This window comes from Cryptosporidium sp. chipmunk genotype I, assembly GCF_004936735.1.
Source record: "Cryptosporidium sp. chipmunk genotype I strain 37763 chromosome Unknown contig_19, whole genome shotgun sequence".
Lineage (NCBI taxonomy): Eukaryota > Apicomplexa > Conoidasida > Eucoccidiorida > Cryptosporidiidae > Cryptosporidium > Cryptosporidium sp. chipmunk genotype I.
In genome coordinates this window covers 39,602-57,408 of record NW_027125589.1, presented here as the reverse complement: position 1 = coordinate 57,408, position 17,807 = coordinate 39,602, and the positions used below count along the sequence as shown (strand labels likewise).

Here is a 17,807-nt window from a genome sequence, read left to right as displayed (position 1 = left end):
ATGGCGCTTGTAATTTGTGCAAACAAATTTTCAAAATTATAATACTAAAATCCAGGATTGATGAGAAAAGAATAATATAATGATAGATGTAAAATGCAGGAAGCATGTAGATTTAAAGGCTATTTTGGATTTTTACAAATTGGAGCTGGAGTCTGACAATAAATCTTATATTAATGAGGCATTGAGAAGATATAGTCTTGTGAGCAAAGTTGTGGGGAAAGACCATTCTGAATATTATTTATTACCACTTATATTAAAGGTATTGGAAATTGGAAGCTATGAAGTCAATCATATTGTTTCAGAAGAATTGGTCAATATTATTGACCCAAGTACTCAATATACTGAAGATAGTAAAAGAATTATAAAGGATATTTGTAATTATCTTTTATTTAACGAAGAGTTGAGTATTCGGATGGAGAGTATTAAGTCTCTTGAGATTATTTTTTCAAGACTCCAAGAAGAAAGTTCCATATTATCTTTTATTGAAGAAATTCTGCTGCCGATAATAAAAACTAAATTGAATTACTCCGGTAATCACTATACATCTACAAGTTCATCATTAACAGATAAGCTTTCGCTTTGTAATATAATACCATCACTAATGTTACCATATTGTGACAAGCTTGAAAAAAACAATTTACTATTACTATATCTCTCTTTTTGTGATGACGAAGTTCCTTCACTTAGAATTGGTGCATCACAGAAGCTAGTGCAAATTCTAAAAAATATTTTTCCCCTAAAGTGCGGAATGAGCGAACTTGAATACCAACAGTTAAAGCTTTCTGATCAAAATATTATTACAGAAAAGCTTTTAAACCTGGTATTAACATTATACAAGGATCAAACTTGTGATACATTAAAGTCAGCATCAATTGGAATCGCAATTCAATTATACACAAATCCAATTTTTTATATAGAATTTATCAGTTGTGATGATAGAGATAGTCTATTACACTTTATTTGTAGTATTTTCGAAAATAGAACATATTTGCAAAGACAAGCAGTAATAGAAGAACTAATACCACTTTGCCTATCTTTAAAAGGGTATTATGAGTTGAGTCAAGAAGATGATGGAAACATTAAGTTTAGTGGATATATTTCGAATAATAATTGTAATATTCTTTCTAATATTAAGGCTGTTCATTATTCCGTGGATATGGTTCAATTTGTATTTGACAATTTATCAAAAGAAGTTGATGTTGAAATTAGATTACTGACATTTAAATTTATTGAAAGGTTATTAAAGATGGGGATTGATATATTTGAATCAAACAAGGGTCAGAACTCAGGCCAAACAATAGAATATCAAAGGAAATCTGCAATCGACGAAGTTGCAATTTCAATCATTATGTATATAAATAAAAATATATCGGAGTTGCTGACGATTGGAAGTATTCAATTCAAATGTATCTTTTGTATAATATTGGTTCAAATGATTATATATTCCCAGCGGTTATTTGAATATGAATCATCAAATCAAAAAATTAGGGGTTTAGATAATAATCTGGAGCATTTAAAAATTAAGAATACTTTTATCCAGGTTTTTATTTCAAACTTCAATGACCCAAATATTAATGTGGTTAGTACTGCTATAGAGAACTTACATAAAATAATATATTTGGTAAGCGAAGAACAACTATGCGATTTTATATTACCTAAAATTAAGTCTGTATTATTTGTTGACGTTGATTTAATCGCATATAATAACAAACGTGTTGAGAAATCCACATCATTACATAAATGGAGGATAATCAGGTGCATTATTAGACAAATTCCTCTATGGATTAGATACAACCAGCCCTGCGTTAGAATTTGTCCATTTTACAATTCTATTATTGTACGTTCAATTTTAGATACTGCTTTTTCAGTAAGCATTTCTGCACTGCAAACAATAATGAGAATTGTTTCAAAGTTTAATAATTTCAATGAGTGCACAACTTGGATAAATGAATTTATCATTCCATCAATTATACTGCCATTTATTGAGAATAAAACCCATTCAATTAAATATACATTTGATATGGTAAATTATATTAATTATAGCAATATTGACAACTTCAATCCTAACAAAAATATCGAAGTATATGAATATAAGTTTGAAAGTTGCGATTATATGAATAGAATTTTCATCATTAATCTGATTTTTGCTATTTACCGTTCCCTATTTTATAAATGGGTATATGTTAACTTTCAAGGATTTAAAGACTATTTGAATTCAGTTACTTCAAATATTTCAACTTATTTTAAAGAGAATGTAACATATATTGAAGAGCAAAATAATCCTCCAGTTGGAGTACTATCAGACATTTTAGACGGAGAGGAATTATTTATTAAATTTTCAAAACTGGTTGTACCAGTAATCAAAAAGTCTTTAGATGACCCAATAAAAAATGTTTCAATTGCAGCATCACAGCTAGTAGTTCAAGTTATCAAAATATTTTCGTTGGATTTGTACTTTACATATGACAAAGAGATGTTTGCTTGCTCTAGCTTTGGGGAGAGAGACGGACTTAGTACAAACAATGATGCTGATGAGCTTCTAAAAGAACATTTACTAAATCAGTTTGAATTTGACTCCGTATGGCATCTTAGAAACATAATGTCAAATAATAAAATAGATCACAAAAATGTTTATCTTTTTCCTAATTGCATCTATCAAGAACTCATTTCCGTATTTGAGAGGGTTGATGAACTCGAAATTATTGAAAGCGATCTAGAGTCAGTTTCTCCAATTATTTCGATAAAAGAGTGGTATAATGCTTACAAAAAGAATCTATTAAGTTCAGGAAAACAGCTTGTTATTTAAGCGACAGATTGGCGGTACTTGTTGAGACGATCATTTAGTTTTTTTTTTCCAATTATTGTTAGAATGAGCACTGAAATGAATAAACAATCTCAATTTAGTGATACACTAGACAGTGTGCACTACACAGATAATAGATACAAAATGATGGAGGGTATTAAGACTGCAGGCAGACCATTTTATCCACATAAGTTTAACATTTCTATGTCACTACCAGCCTATGCTTTAAAATACGGTAATGTTGAAAATGGATATATTGACAAGGGTACAACTGTCTCATTATCTGGAAGAGTGACATCAATTCGAAGTTCAAGCTCCAAGTTAATATTTTACGATATTTTTTGCGAGGAACAGAAAGTACAAATTATTGCAAATATTATGGAGCATGATATCAGCACTGGTGAGTTCTCTGTTTCTCACTCTGAGATCAAAAGGGGCGATGTGGTTGGATTTACGGGATTCCCAGGAAAATCAAAGAGAGGGGAGTTATCATTATTTAGCAAAAGTGTCGTTTTGCTTTCTCCATGCTATCATATGTTGCCTACGGCAATTTCTGGCCTGAAAGATCAAGAAGTAAGATACAGGCAAAGGTATCTTGATCTGATGTTGAATGAAGAAAGTAGAAGAGTTTTTAAACTAAGAAGCAAAGCTATTAAATACATTAGGAATTACTTTGATAATCTCGGGTTCTTAGAAGTCGAAACTCCAATGTTAAATATGATTTATGGTGGGGCCGCTGCAAGACCATTTATTACATACCATAATGAGCTAGACACACAGCTTTATATGAGAATTGCTCCCGAGCTTTATTTAAAACAGTTAATTGTCGGTGGGTTAGATAAAGTATATGAAATAGGAAAAAACTTTAGGAACGAGGGAATAGATTTAACACACAACCCTGAGTTCACAGCAATGGAGTTCTATATGGCATATGCTGATTATTTTGACTTAATGGACATGACTGAGGAATTGATAAGTGGTTTGGTACTTGAAATTCACGGAAGTCTAAAGATTCCTTATCATCCAGATGGTCCAGAGGGTGAGTGCATTGAAATAGACTTCACGACACCTTGGAAAAGGTTTTCATTTGTTGAGGAAATTGAGTCTGGGTTAGGTGAAAAACTAAAAAGGCCATTAGAATCTCAGGAAAATATCGAATTTATGGTTAAGTTGTGCGAGAAACATAAAATTGAACTTCCTCATCCTAAAACTGCTGCTAAGCTTCTTGATAAATTGGCTGGTCATTTTATTGAAACTAAGTGTACTAATCCCTCGTTTATCATTGATCATCCTCAAACTATGTCTCCATTGGCGAAGTGGCACAGAGAAAAACCTGAAATGACTGAAAGATTTGAACTTTTTGTTTTGGGAAAGGAACTTTGCAATGCATACACGGAGTTAAACGAGCCTTTACAACAAAGAAAATTTTTTGAGCAACAAGCTGAGGCAAAGGCATCTGGTGATGTGGAGGCTTGTCCAATTGATGAGACGTTCTGTCTTGCATTAGAACATGGCTTGCCACCTACCGGGGGGTGGGGGCTTGGTATTGATAGATTAATAATGTTTTTGGCAGACAAAAACAACATCAAGGAAGTTATTCTGTTTCCAGCGATGAGGAATGTTAAACAAAATGTCCAATATAACAACCAACAAAACGGAAATTAAGAAAGTTTCAACCGTTGGTGAAAGCAAGCAGAGAATTTTTTAAAATCCTAAATTTAGCAAATATAATTAGAGTTAGATTGTGGTGGTCTTAGTAACTAATACTAGTTTAGAGCCAGTTACCTATCCATAATAGAATAATGGTTATATTTGAGTTATTGCCCAATGCCCCTTTCTAATAATTTATTTATTGCTGCATTAATGTCTCCACCCGACTCCTGCAGTGCAGATAAGCTTGCATCCACATCAATAAACCCCATGTCACGAAGTTGACTTAGTTGCGTAGCATACATCTGGGGCATGGGATTGGGTGCATTACTATTGATATTTCTGTTCGCTCCATTAGTAATTCCGGATAACATGGAAGCAATACTAGGGTCATTAAGTAGTCCATTCAACTGAGTGCTACTAAAACCTCCGTTGGGTGAAGAAAACTGATTTGAATTTGCGTTGGAGCTATTCATATTATTAGAATTTAATACAGACTGAATCATTTGAGGATTCAGCATCATTCTCATCATCTCGGGATTGTTCAACATTTGATCCAGCATTGGATTGTTTGCAGAAAGTTGAGCAAACATAGGATTTGAGTGCAAAATATTCCTAACAAGCTGTGGATTGTTCGCTAACTCATTAATAGACTGTTGAAAAATTGGGGAGTTCATTAGAGAATTTAGATCGGGAATATTCCCAAAATTATTATTTGGGCCCCCCCCAAATCCATTATAACTATTTTGTGAGAAATCTCTCAGGTTCTGGGCTTGAAATCCCAAATCTGAACCACTTAACATATTCATCATTGCAGCAAAAGGGTCGTTTGGATTTTGGTTGGCTCCGTTATTTGTGCCATTACAAGTAGGAGGTATCGAATTAAGGTTTTGGCTAGTGTTGTTGTTAGTTGCCTGGCTGTTATTCGAAGAGTTGTGGTCAGCGGTTTGATCTGAAATATTTTGAGGCTTTTGATTTTCAGTCTGTACTCCTGACTTCACCAAATGCATAGTATGTCCACTTTCAACCTTCATCTCATCAAGAGAATCATTATCCTTGAGAATTCTGCCCTTATATATTAACCTCTGTTGCGAGCTTGGTATACTCGATGGTTCTGAAATCCTATCTTTCAGATCCTTAATGGTAGTGTTTCTAGGAACACTAATATTAAACTGGGTACCACCTGAGACTTTAAAAACTATAGAGATCTCATCAACTGACGCCATCCTTAGTATATTTATAGCAGGTTCTCTTGATAGTAATTTCTAGTAGTTTTGTGAGTTAAATGAAACATTAGTTATAATATACTTATTTCAAATTGAAGAGCGCCTATAATGCGACAAATAATGTGTCTTGATAATAAACAATATTACTTTATTAATAATACGATTAAGAATATATATTGGTGACTGAAATTTTGTAGTTTGGCAATGTGTATTCTCCAAACTCGATTTTTGTTTATTTTTATCGAAACAGTTTATTACTTATGATTAGATTACATTTTCTAAACATTTCATAGCTGTTAATATTGATCAAATTTTTTCATAATTTATAACTTTAGAATTGTGGTAAAAACGTAAATATCTACTTTTTTGTGAACTACCACAATTTTCGTGCTTATTCGTTAAAATATCAGCAGTAAGAAGAAATCTGCAATTTCTGGATTGACCGAATCGGGATAATGAAAATATAACAGTTAACCGTTTCAAACCGAGTGCATTGCTCTATATTAGATATCCGTATCCTAGAAATTTGAAGCTAAATACACATTAACACTATTAAATTCTATTATAGAGTTTGTACGCAATATTAAAAAGCCTTTTTTTCTAACACGATAGATTAATTTCTCAATTATATTCGGTTAGTTCCTGGCATCATCCCTGGCATACTTATCCCGTTATTTCTTATGCCAGGCGGGCCCATACCAGATGGACCCATACCGGGTGGACCCATACCAGGTGGACCCATACCAGGTGGACCCATACCAGGTGGACCCATACCAGGCGGACCCATACCAGGCGGACCTATACCGGGTGGACTCATTCCAGGTGGGCCCATACCCGATTGTCCCATCCACTCATTGTTTGCAGCCGCCTCTTTCATTAATTCAGCTTGCCTGGCGTCAGTCGCCGCTTTTGATTCAAGATAATGGACTACAAGTACTCCAAATGCACAAATAATGAAGCATATAGTTGAAAGAATTCCCAGATATGCCCCATATCCAAGCGATGGATATGGATATTGTTGTGTGCCAATTATACCTTTAACAGCTTGGCTTGTTGTGTAGCACCAGTATGCAATACCAGATGTCGATAGTATTGAAGAAGTACTCCAGGCAAATAATAAAAAATTACGACTTTTTCCAAAAACAAATAGCCATACTACTCCTACTATTCCTACTATTATAGAAATGACCAATGCTCCCAAACAAAGATATCCACCATTTGCGAACTTTACATAAGACGTACACCTAGTCCTTAATGCAGTTTGGCAATCTGTAGAGCATGTGCTGCCCCATAAGCTCTGTTCAACTTGTGATATTGATACATATGAATCAATCCAACTACACACAAATTGTTCAACAGTTGACCATGGTCTTGTAGAAGCGCCATTATTAAATTTGTAAATATACAGGCCATATTCCGATGAATTAAGCTGCCAGGATTTCAATGTATTTTTTTGATAATACTGGTATGTAATTGCAGGCGAAACTCTCCATCCATTCAAGATTATTGATACTATTTGAAGAACGATTGCAGTGAAGCCAACTGCAGCGAGTAACTTCCACCCTATTCCTAATCCTGTTTCACCTCCTTGATTTCTGGAAGATGCATTATGGGACATTTATTCTTTAAGGATTTTGTGTTTCTATTCCGGCGAAATGGTGAGTATTGAATTTTATATTCATTAATTTTTAGAAATAACTTTGTATGAGCTAACCTTGGTCACGTCACAGTGTCTTTTATGCATGCTTTGCATTTTTAGTTCGTTAATCATTAGATTAAAAGTAAACTTATTAATAAATAAATAATAGTAAAAATTTAAATAAATAAGTGGTATTTATCAGTTAAAATGATTATATTTGTATAAAATGCAATCAATTGTTTGAATAACTTGAATTAACAAAAAAAAATATATGTATAGTTATTGAATTTAAGCAAGTAAAGGTAGCCACCTGAATAATTTTTCATCTCAAATCAGCTAAATTTAGTGTGTTTTAACATGACTTCTAAATATATTAAGTTATTTTTATGACATTTTGCATAAAAAATCTGGTGCATGTAAATAGGGCGCCGGAATTTTTTTCTTTTCAACTTTTTATATTCTAAAAATGAACAGAAGTATACTAAAGCTATTAAGGGCATTACTTATCTTATTTTCTTTGGTTCTAGGATTTCTTTCAACGTTGGCTTTCGTTTGGATTAGAGAGTCGAACTCAGAATATTCACAGTATTATTTAGATGGAGTGAAATTTAGTAATGAGGAAAAGAAAGTAGCGTTTACAGATGCAGTGAATAAGGCATGCAGCTTCTCAGAAGCTTATAAAATAAACAAAAAAGATGCAATGGAGAGCCACTCTTTTTCTACATTCTTCTCTGATAGAGACCCAATGATTGATCCTATATCTTATTGTGAGACTATTACGAGTTTGAAAATCCCGAGCATTATTACGGAGTCAATCTTAATTACCATCCAAATACTAGTTTTTTTAGTTTCCGCAATATCAAATACAAAGTTTGTTCAAGAGGCACCTGACGCAGTTACATTGATTAAAAGGTAAGTAAAATGAGACGAGGCGAATTTTTATTTAATTATTATTCAGATTGAACTACATCGCTATTTTTTTCGGAGCGTGCTCACTATTTAATCTAGTTTCAATATTTTACTATTCAAGTATAGTGGGTGCTTTAATATCAAATGCATCTATAGATTGGAAGTTTTCTATAGGTTTCTATGCCGCATTATTTGTAGCTTTGCTTCCGATTGGTATTTCACTGACTTACTGGTATGAGGGTGTGCTTTGGCACAACGTATTCGAACAGGATAGGCTCCAGTGGCAATCTGATAGGAGCAATGCACAAAATTTGACAAATGCTAATCAATATAACTATATCCAAGTTCCAACTGATTTTAATAGCGTAATGGGGGGGCTACAATCCCCTTCAGAAATGGCAAGAACGATTGAAAGGAACATGGAGAAGAAACAGATGAGTGAACAGATATAGCCAGCATTCTTAATAATAAAATTTAACTATTTAATATAAGTTTCTCCCGTTCTTTATTATATTTATTGATGTGATAAGCTGATAATAAAGCGTTTTTGAAGAGCATTTGTTGCATTTCAATATCAGATCTAAGATTATTCCAATGTTTTTATCTTCAAGAATATATATATGAGCATAACTTTCAAGTTTAATTAAATAATAGTAATTGTTAGTAAAAATTAGTAGTTGATAATGAAGAATTTCGTCAAGATACTGCACGAATTCATCACGACTTGCCAAAGGGATTAATTTACATACATATAAGGTAATTAAATTTCTTGAGTCGAGAAAGCTGCAATTTTTATTGTTTAGTGCAACGATATAGTTAAACATAAGCGCTAAGCATGCCAGGATCGCATTTTTATTTGTATTTTCCCTTAATGAAAGCTGAAAGTTTTTTTCTGTGAATCTAATTGTTGATTTATCAATCTTTAATATTATGTCTTGTATTTTAGATAGCATTACTTCTCTATTTGTAGAATTATAGAACATATTGCATAAGAACCGAATACAAATTAGAAGGAGTGAGCTTCTGAACTCGTTACTTTCACTTATTAATGGGTTATTTTGATAATCTAAAGAAATCAAGTCAACAACATTTAGTACTAGTGCCAGTAACCACCACCCTTGATCAGTTTTCTTATGAATGTCACTGCTTTGTGGGTGGAGCGCAAGGATTCTCCACAAATCAATTATTGGGACGCTAAAGTGGTTATTCCCAATAAAACTTGATAACCTTTTGTATATAACGTCCATTTCAATAGATTTTATTTGGTATGAGGTGAAGGAATTGATTTCATTGCAAATTTTACTTTTAAACTTAATAAAAAAGTCACTCAAATGCTCAATTTCAGCATCCAAAAGATAAAGAGTATCAGCCATATCGACTTGGTTTTTAGTTTTAAGCTTATTCAGATATGCATTTTGTTCTTTTACAAATGAGGAAATTAAGCTATCAATATTGAATTTCTTAAATAGCTTAAATTCAAAACATGATTCAAACAATTCATTAAATGTCGTAATGTTGTTTTCAACAAAATGAATGCCATTTATTATTGAATTACTAATTGTTTTACAGTATTTTCTGTTTATTCCCTCCCTTAAACAAAACTTCTCAGCAGATTCAATCACACTGTCACCAAAATTAAAAGGTACTTTATTATTATTACAATCAATTTCTGTTTCAACTGTAATAACTAAATCATATAAACCACAGTTAAAGTATTTGTCACCCGAATATTTAGCTTTTCTACTTTTGTTATTGATTCCAGTTATTATTCCTAAAAAATTCCAGCAACCGTTTGCCCATTCAAATGCTTTTAAATCGCTTGCATCTTTAAAAATCTGAACTGACCCAATTTTTTCTGCAATTATTGAGTTCAATTGACTTATCTCTGGGATTTCATTGAGTAAATTACTGTTACCTTCTTGATTATTTTGCAAATATCCAGACTCAACGCATTCATGGTTTTCAATTGGATTCGTTTTTTTTGGGATTTTTAATTTTTGAAACTCCAGATCTGTGTCAGAAGTGATCCAAATTCTACAAGCTCCATCTTCTGAGACTGTTAATAAGGAATCAGTTTCTTTCATTTCTGTTAAATTCCAAATGGTTGAAGTTATAGTAATGCTTTGCAACAAAGTAATTTCAAAATTATTTGCTAGTTTCCATATCGCAACACTGCAATCATCTGATGCAGTAAAAAAACGTTCAATATGAAATTTTGAAAATTTTATATCAAAAATAAATGAGTTGTGATGCTTTTTCGTATTTTTTAGAATGCAATTTTCATCTCCTGGCTCTAAAAAAAGCTGCCAAATTTTTATCGTACAATCATTTGAAACAGTTATAGCAACTGGAGATTTTTTATCAAAAATATTGTTTGAAATACCTATGGAACGGATGATATCATCGTGAGAATTGGTTATAGTTTTTATTAGTTTTGCTTCTGGAACTTTCCATAAAAATAAAGATTTATTCTGGCTTCCAGTTAATAAAAAGAACTCTCCGCTGATGGTTTGTGAAATAATTGAAATTGTGACAGCATATTGATGACAATTCAATATGTGTTTGCAGACTGATGTGGTTAAATCCCAAATTCTTGCACTTCCATCCCAGCTTCCAGAAATCAAAATATTCAATTTACTTAGTTCTTTTATATCGCAAATTGCTGATTTGTGTCCTTTGTAAGCCGCAAATATTTCCCCATCTTTGGCAGATAAACGGTAAATAATTTCATCAAGCCCACCTGAATAAAATTGGACTTCTTGAGATTCATCATTCCGTTGGATACTCGAAGGTTCTAATGCCAATACATATCTTTTATGGTGTAGCAAGTAAAGCTCTTGTATCCAAGTATTTTCGACGTAGTTCCAAATTATTACTCGATTATCCAGTCCTCCAGTTACAACTCGATTGTCATTTAGAACACAGACACATCGGGCACACCCTTCATGCCCATTTAATTCTTTTGAAAGAAAATAAAGCATTTTTTAAATTGATTTAAAATTGAAGTAATTACCGCGAAATATATATAAATTTAAATGATGGAGCTATATTCATATTTCAAAAAGAAAAATCAAAAAAAAAATGTTTTATATTAAGACTAAGATTGATTACTCAATCGTAATGGAACTAATTTTCAGCTTTTATTTTAATTATTATGTATGGTTTTTTCATAAAAAAGATATTTTTCTTAAAAAGTATCTGTATTAGTTTAATGTTTAATTACAAATTAAAAACGTTCATTTAATCTATTAAAAAGCTTTACAAAGAATGTATAATATCCAGAAAGATGATTACTTTTTTCAACAAAATCAGAACAAAAAGCTATTTTGGTTAAAAAGTGGAAAAATATACGTTTCCAGAATAGCTGCATCTCGAAGTATTCGACTTGTGTAGCTTTTCATGGATTGTGTGTTAAATTTTTTTTTTGCGACAGGGCGTCGAGAGTGAAATATTATTGTTACACAGCTAATGAATTTAGAGGATAACATTCATTTTTTGTAATAAAAATTAAACAAGGGAGAGATGTCGATAATAGAGGAATTTAATCAATTAAAACGGGATCTTGAAGCTCTTTTTTCGTCAAAGGAATTGATAGAGAAGCAAATCTGTGAGAAAGCATCGAGAATATATAAGTTAAATAATGAATGCATTTCTCTTTCAAATGATGAGGAACATACAAAAAGTAATATCCAAGAATCATGTTTAGAAATTTGTAATTATATTAGCGATATTCTTCAAGTTAGACTTAATAGCGATAGTTTTATTGAACTTAAACAGGGTAAAATAAACAATAGAAATATAAGTGGAAAAAAGGAAGCTAAGGTAGCGCAAAATCGGGTTTCAAATACAGAAGGTGATCTAAGTGAAAATAAAAAGTCGTTGATACACGCAAATAGCTACGCATTTAAAAATATTTACAAACTAGATGACTTCATGAACACAACTAATTGGCTTTGGAACAAGGAACTTAAGTCAAAAATCGTCGAAGTTGTTTCAAATAAAAATAAGGGATTTCCTAATGCCACGAAGTCACCGCAGATTGGTGGAGATTTCTCATCCATTCCTGTTGGACATAATAAAATGCAGTGTTACTCGCTCCCAAAGTTGGTATGCAAAACAGTAAAAATTGAGGAAAGCAACCTTGAACAAACAAAGTATATAAATCCACTTAAAAGTTACATAGAGAGAGCATTTAAACTTGAATCATGATTATGAACAGTTTTGGATCTATTAAGTCTAAATATTGATAATGAACCAGGTTAATCCCTATAAGTATATAAATCATTGTGAACTGTAATCACAGGAATGTACAATGCCCCAAATACCAGATATTAGATTTTCAAATGATCAATTTTACTATTTGAAAATAAACTTGATTGAAGGAATCATTGTATCAACCCCATCATCAATATCACAACAGCTAACTTCTAATGCGATACTATTCTTTGTATTATGTAATTTCTTCTTAGTCATTTGTTCTATCAACAAAACAATAGGAGTGCACTTTCTTTCTTGGTGGTTTGGCATATATGAATTGTAAAGACAAATGTTGCCAAACGAGATAATCTGTGTTTCAAGATTCATTTTATTTGTTAGAAAGTCGATAATATTCTGAATAGTACCATCTTTCTGTTCAACAACAAGCTTATCCCACGCTGTAAATCCTTCAGGTCTTGCCCTTAACGGGCCTTCGACTATTGGATCAAACTCCTTTGAAATAGTCTTTGGGGCTGGGAGCGGTTCTGTAATTACAAATAATGGGAGAGAAAGATTGATAAATGAATTTTTGAAAAATTCTATTTTGTATTCACTGGATGAAGATACCTTTAGCGCTTCGAATGAAACAAGCCCAGTTATCATTGCTGTAGTTGTTGCCATGGCAGGTATTATACGTCCCGCAATCATTTTACATTTATGTCTATCACATTCTTTGATAGAGTAATTTCTAGCTCTTAAGTTTGCACAAGAACTCATAAAGTCTATATGAAAGTTTGAGTCGTCATCTTTCTCGAATTCAATAGGCTGTATAAAGTCTAAACATCTTTTAATTTTATTTTCTGTAAATGAAAGCAATTTATGTGTGTACTCTTCGGAAATACTTGTATCTAATATAGCCGAACTTGAGCTACCGTTTTCACTGCTTGGTACACTGTCGTCGTCTATATTAATTATTGTGGTCTTTGCGTTGAATTCTGGAAGGATTGTTTCATTTGAAATTTTAAATATAAGTGAAGAATCAGATATTTCTGGTAATCTAACCATGTTTGAGTAAAGGTTTGAAGCTGAAAGAATAAAATCAAAATGCAATTTATCTTGTATGTTTAGTTTTATAGGTTTTGGACATCTTTTTGGTCCTGACCAAAAAGGGAGTCCATCACTATTAATGTGGTCAGGCGGAAAGTTAGTTAAAAGTTGTTTAATTTGACAATAAAAATAGTCATGGAACAAATTTATCGCCATTCTAATACAATCTTCATGAGTAGGGTCTTTTTCAGAAATCCAGTTAATTAGCTCAAATATTTTCTGAGATTTTTCAAGGATGACATTAAGATTACCTCGTTGTTTCAGATTTTGGATATATTCACGTGGGCTGTTAAGAAAAGTAACAGCCTCTTGCGGATCTGATGTAAAAATTCCTTGAAATGCGTCACGTGCCCACTCAATTGTATGTTCTATCGCATGTGGGAAGTGTTTCAAAGTGCATAAAGGAATGCTCTCTTCTGTGGGATCACGATTATCAGAATAGGACTGTGTTTTATGAGGAAGGTAGGTTTCGCTATTAGCTTTAGTACCCAATGTACCACTTTCTAGTAGTGGCTTTTCGTACCACAAACAACGATCATTGATGTACATTCTTGAAGGAACATTGTCTAGAGCATTGATTACAAAATTTGTCTTGTTCCAAAATGCGTCATCAAAAACATCTTCGGTATCTGTACCAACTCGGGTTTGAAGTGAAATAATGTTTATATCTTTATTTATTGTCCTGATAACTTGAGCAGCAATAGCACTCTTTGGAGACCCTACATGCTCCTGTCTAAATAGGAATTGGCGATTCAAGTTTGAAACTTCGATGTTATCCATATCTGTAATTGTGACAGATCCATTTGGCCCACAACCAATACCCAGTAGTGCCATACTTTTTAAAAATTCACATCCCAAAGCCCCCGCACCTACAATAAAAACATTTTTCTCAGATAGTCTATTTTGGAAGTTCCTGCCAAATATGATTATTTGATCATCATACCTACTCCCTAATGGCATAAATTCTTCTTTTGCGTGAGTTTCGTTTGAAATCAGATCTAATTGTTCGAATGCATCAAAAAAAAAGAATTGGCGTAATGGTGTATACTTTCCAACAAATTTCACAATTTCTTGTGCAGCAATTCCACCCAAAAAAGCAGCCATTGGAGATATACAGCATCTAGAATATTTGCAGACTTTCTCGACTATATCCTTATCAATAACATCAACTGAAACGACAAATTCTTTTTTTTCGTCATTTGAGACTAGCTTTTTCTTTGAACTCTCGTTCATAGACACTGCAATTGAGTGGCATTCATTAATGGCTTGCAAGTCTGTATGTTTTGGACGAGAACCTCTAATATCTGAGTATTTAAGAACAGAATTTATTGAAAAGAAAAGTTGTTCGGATCTGCCAAATTTATTAAGATCTGGAACGATTAAAATGCCTTGCTCATCACAAATCGGATACTCAAGTGCATCTTTTAAACTTCGGAAGCTGTACCTTATAGGAACTTTGACCTGAGTAACCAAACCCTCTCTTTCATACTCTCTGAACATGCTAGAATCTAATTGGATTGTAAATTGGTGTTTTCCTGTTGAGATGATCTTGTGAGGGCCCGTTCCATTTAACTCTGTCATTCCCTGCACTTCTCTAAACATTACATAGTCACCCTCTTGAAATGGAAGAAGTTTTTCAGCTAGACATGTTATTGATGTTGTTTCTTTGCCCCTTGAGATCTTTGCAATTATTGCACTCTTAGGTTCTTCACCATTTCCATCAAATACATTAAAAGAATCTCCAAAATCAACAAAAATGGAGCCACAAAGGCCAAGGGAATTGGCAGAAATAAACCCAATATTCGGAGTATGGGCCCTACATAATTCGTTGTATTTTATCTGCTGTGATAATGGTACGTCTGCACAAACAATCAAGTCATGGTTATAAATCAATTGACTTGTAATTTCCCCATGAAATACAGCAACTTGAACATATTCATTTAAAGATGATAGTTTGTTTAGGCATGCATCTGAGCGTTTGGCTCCTTTTTTTACGTCGTTTTCTGTTATGTAAAAGTTTGCACCCATATCAGAAAAACTACATATCTCATCATCCACAAGCGTTATTAATTTCGGTCCGGCTAATATGATATTTTTTGCTATTTCAACACCAAGCCCACGAAGCCCCACAATCAATACGCGTAATTTTATTAGTTTTCCCATTGCCTCAAGGCCCAGCGTACCGATCTGACGACTGTACAGATTTGTATCAATTTCATCTCTCCTATCAGTATTCATCGTGAATTGCTCGTATTATGGGCATTAAAATTTATTAGTAATCCAATTATAATTTCGTGTAACCCTAAGTTGGGAGGATTGTTTGTAAAGTAATATATTTAACAAGTGGTGCCCCTCTCACTTTCCTAGATTAATAGGCGCCAGTCTATTTTGTTTTCGAACAACTATTCACAAAAGAATTGAAAAATTATAATGGAATAAATATTTATAAAGCATATTACGATATTTGTAATAACACTACTTGTTTGATGTTTTGAAGCTAATAGGATCCGGGAGTTCGCATAAGTTCTACAGTGATTCCTCTGAAATGCGTTCTCTAAATTTTTCTATTACACACCTAATCCTTTCAAGCGCTCTTTTATCATTTCCCGAGCAGTTTTCTGGTAAATATGGAGGTGACACAGTAATCCCCATTACCTCAATATTTTCATTATTCCATGAGCAATTTGGGTGTGTCTTGTGAATAAAATCAAACGTAGCTTGACCCACTGGAGTTACGTTATTCCCCCAAAATTTGATGTTTGACTTCGCATTATTGATGATTATTTCTTCTCTTTTTTTAATAATGTCTACATAATTTTCGGGAAGATCTACGTTAATTTCAGAACATCTTCCTTCTGAGTATGGTTCTACTTCGCATATAGACTCACTTTTTATTATATCAAAAGTACTGAATCCACTTCTGATATCTTTTTCTGAAAAACATTTGAAAAAAATACTACGATATATCTAGACTTACTTAAAACAATGAATTCATTGTTAGGAAAAATACAGCATACTTGGCCTTTAAGAATTTCACCCTTATTAGTACGTATCGAAACTGCATCTAATATTGAATGAAAAAAACTGGTCGTTTTAGAATTCCGGTATCTTACCCAAGATTGAAATTTGATCTAGCATAATTCAAATAATTTTTGCTATAAAATGAAACTTTTTCAAGAGTGATTAGCGGTTTCTAAGTGTTGAAATTTTGATTCAAATGTGGGTGGAATAGTGAAGCACTTTTTTTAAAACTTTATTACATTACAACAAATTCTAGTGGCTCTATGCTAATTCTTTAGAAAAATAATCCGACATTGGCGGCACTGTGTGCCGCCGTTTGTGGATATATTATAAATTTCCTTTACGCTTCATGTCGTTTATTGACTATCTTTATTTAAAGATGTAAATTATTGTGAGAAAAACTAGATTGGGCATGCGCATTATAAATTTGAACAAAATATACAAGATTAAATTAATGAAATTTAATTTTAAATTATATTTTTATTAGATTATGATGTTTACTTTTAGGAATTTATTTGAATGGTGTAAATTTGATGATAATTGTTTATCAGTAGTCGGATTATCAATGCCAAGTAACCCTCCGAGTAAAGAGTCTACACTAAAAAGTTTGTTTGGAAATCAGGTATACCTTGAATATGAAGATCATTTGGAAAATTATCTATTAAGGCAGGAAGCAAAAAAATTAACCGACTCGTCTTCTGTAATGAAATTGATAGATGAAGGAACTGAAGAGACAAAAAAAGAGAAGGTCAATAAATTTATAGAATTAAGTCAGGCTTTTGCAAATGAAATGATTAATGGGGTTAATATTGAACTTGTACTTGGGGATGGAAGAGCACATGTATTGCACCTATCACTTAGTAAAGATTTAAACGCATTATACCTTAGAAGAAGTGGGAAAAAATTAATTCTTCCTCTTAATATTGTTAGCTTAGTTGAAATTCCATCAGAAAAACTAATTTCGGAAGCACCTGAACTTCAGAATGTAGATGATTGTGAACTTGAACGCATTGTGGCAATTTCGACAGTTTCTGATGATTGGTATATTTTTATAATGAAAAATCCTGAAATGAGAGATAGATTTTACCAACAGATGAGACTACTAGTAGCTTCTATTAAGATTTCACTCGTAGGAAGTGACAGGTATTGGGGGAAAACATATAATGGACCATTGATGGATTCTGTACATATAGAGTCAGATGATGAAGCATTATTTTTGTTTCAAGAAGAAGAACATGAAATTACAAATATTTAA

At 32.6% G+C, this 17,807-nt stretch overlaps 10 protein-coding genes across 10 annotated transcripts; 5 read left to right on the top strand and 5 right to left on the bottom strand.

Annotated features, from left to right (window-relative positions):
- Positions 1-79: 79 nt before the first annotated feature.
- Positions 80-2,806, top strand: ELE39_001657 (HEAT repeat family; the record flags this gene model as incomplete). The annotated part of the gene is made up of 1 exon (XM_067344696.1): positions 80-2,806. The coding sequence occupies one exon, from the start codon at positions 80-82 to the stop codon at positions 2,804-2,806; it is 2,727 nt and encodes a 908-aa protein (XP_067201872.1).
- A 63-nt stretch (positions 2,807-2,869) lies between these two features.
- On the top strand, positions 2,870-4,468 carry ELE39_001656 (lysyl-tRNA synthetase; the record flags this gene model as incomplete). The annotated part of the gene is made up of 1 exon (XM_067344695.1): positions 2,870-4,468. The coding sequence occupies one exon, from the start codon at positions 2,870-2,872 to the stop codon at positions 4,466-4,468; it is 1,599 nt and encodes a 532-aa protein (XP_067201871.1).
- A 152-nt stretch (positions 4,469-4,620) lies between these two features.
- Positions 4,621-5,679, bottom strand: ELE39_001655 (DSK2 like with a ubiquitin domain; the record flags this gene model as incomplete). Its single annotated transcript, XM_067344694.1, has 1 exon — positions 4,621-5,679. One exon carries the CDS (start codon positions 5,677-5,679, stop codon positions 4,621-4,623), a length of 1,059 nt encoding a protein of 352 aa, XP_067201870.1.
- Positions 5,680-6,304: 625 nt separating this feature from the next.
- On the bottom strand, positions 6,305-7,297 carry ELE39_001654 (multitransmembrane with signal peptide and GMGPP repeat at C-terminus; the record flags this gene model as incomplete). The annotated part of the gene is made up of 1 exon (XM_067344693.1): positions 6,305-7,297. The coding sequence occupies one exon, from the start codon at positions 7,295-7,297 to the stop codon at positions 6,305-6,307; it is 993 nt and encodes a 330-aa protein (XP_067201869.1).
- A 487-nt stretch (positions 7,298-7,784) lies between these two features.
- On the top strand, positions 7,785-8,679 carry ELE39_001653 (uncharacterized protein; the record flags this gene model as incomplete). Its single annotated transcript, XM_067344692.1, has 2 exons — positions 7,785-8,230; positions 8,277-8,679. 2 exons carry the CDS (start codon positions 7,785-7,787, stop codon positions 8,677-8,679), a joined length of 849 nt encoding a protein of 282 aa, XP_067201868.1.
- Positions 8,680-8,709: 30 nt separating this feature from the next.
- Positions 8,710-11,208, bottom strand: ELE39_001652 (uncharacterized protein; the record flags this gene model as incomplete). Its single annotated transcript, XM_067344691.1, has 1 exon — positions 8,710-11,208. The coding sequence occupies one exon, from the start codon at positions 11,206-11,208 to the stop codon at positions 8,710-8,712; it is 2,499 nt and encodes an 832-aa protein (XP_067201867.1).
- Positions 11,209-11,749: 541 nt separating this feature from the next.
- ELE39_001651 (uncharacterized protein) lies at positions 11,750-12,436 on the top strand (the record flags this gene model as incomplete). The annotated part of the gene is made up of 1 exon (XM_067344690.1): positions 11,750-12,436. The coding sequence occupies one exon, from the start codon at positions 11,750-11,752 to the stop codon at positions 12,434-12,436; it is 687 nt and encodes a 228-aa protein (XP_067201866.1).
- A 147-nt stretch (positions 12,437-12,583) lies between these two features.
- Positions 12,584-15,769, bottom strand: ELE39_001650 (ubiquitin-activating enzyme E1; the record flags this gene model as incomplete). Its single annotated transcript, XM_067344689.1, has 1 exon — positions 12,584-15,769. The coding sequence occupies one exon, from the start codon at positions 15,767-15,769 to the stop codon at positions 12,584-12,586; it is 3,186 nt and encodes a 1,061-aa protein (XP_067201865.1).
- Positions 15,770-16,057: 288 nt separating this feature from the next.
- ELE39_001649 (uncharacterized protein) lies at positions 16,058-16,669 on the bottom strand (the record flags this gene model as incomplete). Its single annotated transcript, XM_067344688.1, has 3 exons — positions 16,058-16,464; positions 16,509-16,595; positions 16,645-16,669. The coding sequence occupies 3 exons, from the start codon at positions 16,667-16,669 to the stop codon at positions 16,058-16,060; spliced, it is 519 nt and encodes a 172-aa protein (XP_067201864.1).
- Positions 16,670-17,042: 373 nt separating this feature from the next.
- Positions 17,043-17,807, top strand: ELE39_001648 (uncharacterized protein; the record flags this gene model as incomplete). Its single annotated transcript, XM_067344687.1, has 1 exon — positions 17,043-17,807. The coding sequence occupies one exon, from the start codon at positions 17,043-17,045 to the stop codon at positions 17,805-17,807; it is 765 nt and encodes a 254-aa protein (XP_067201863.1).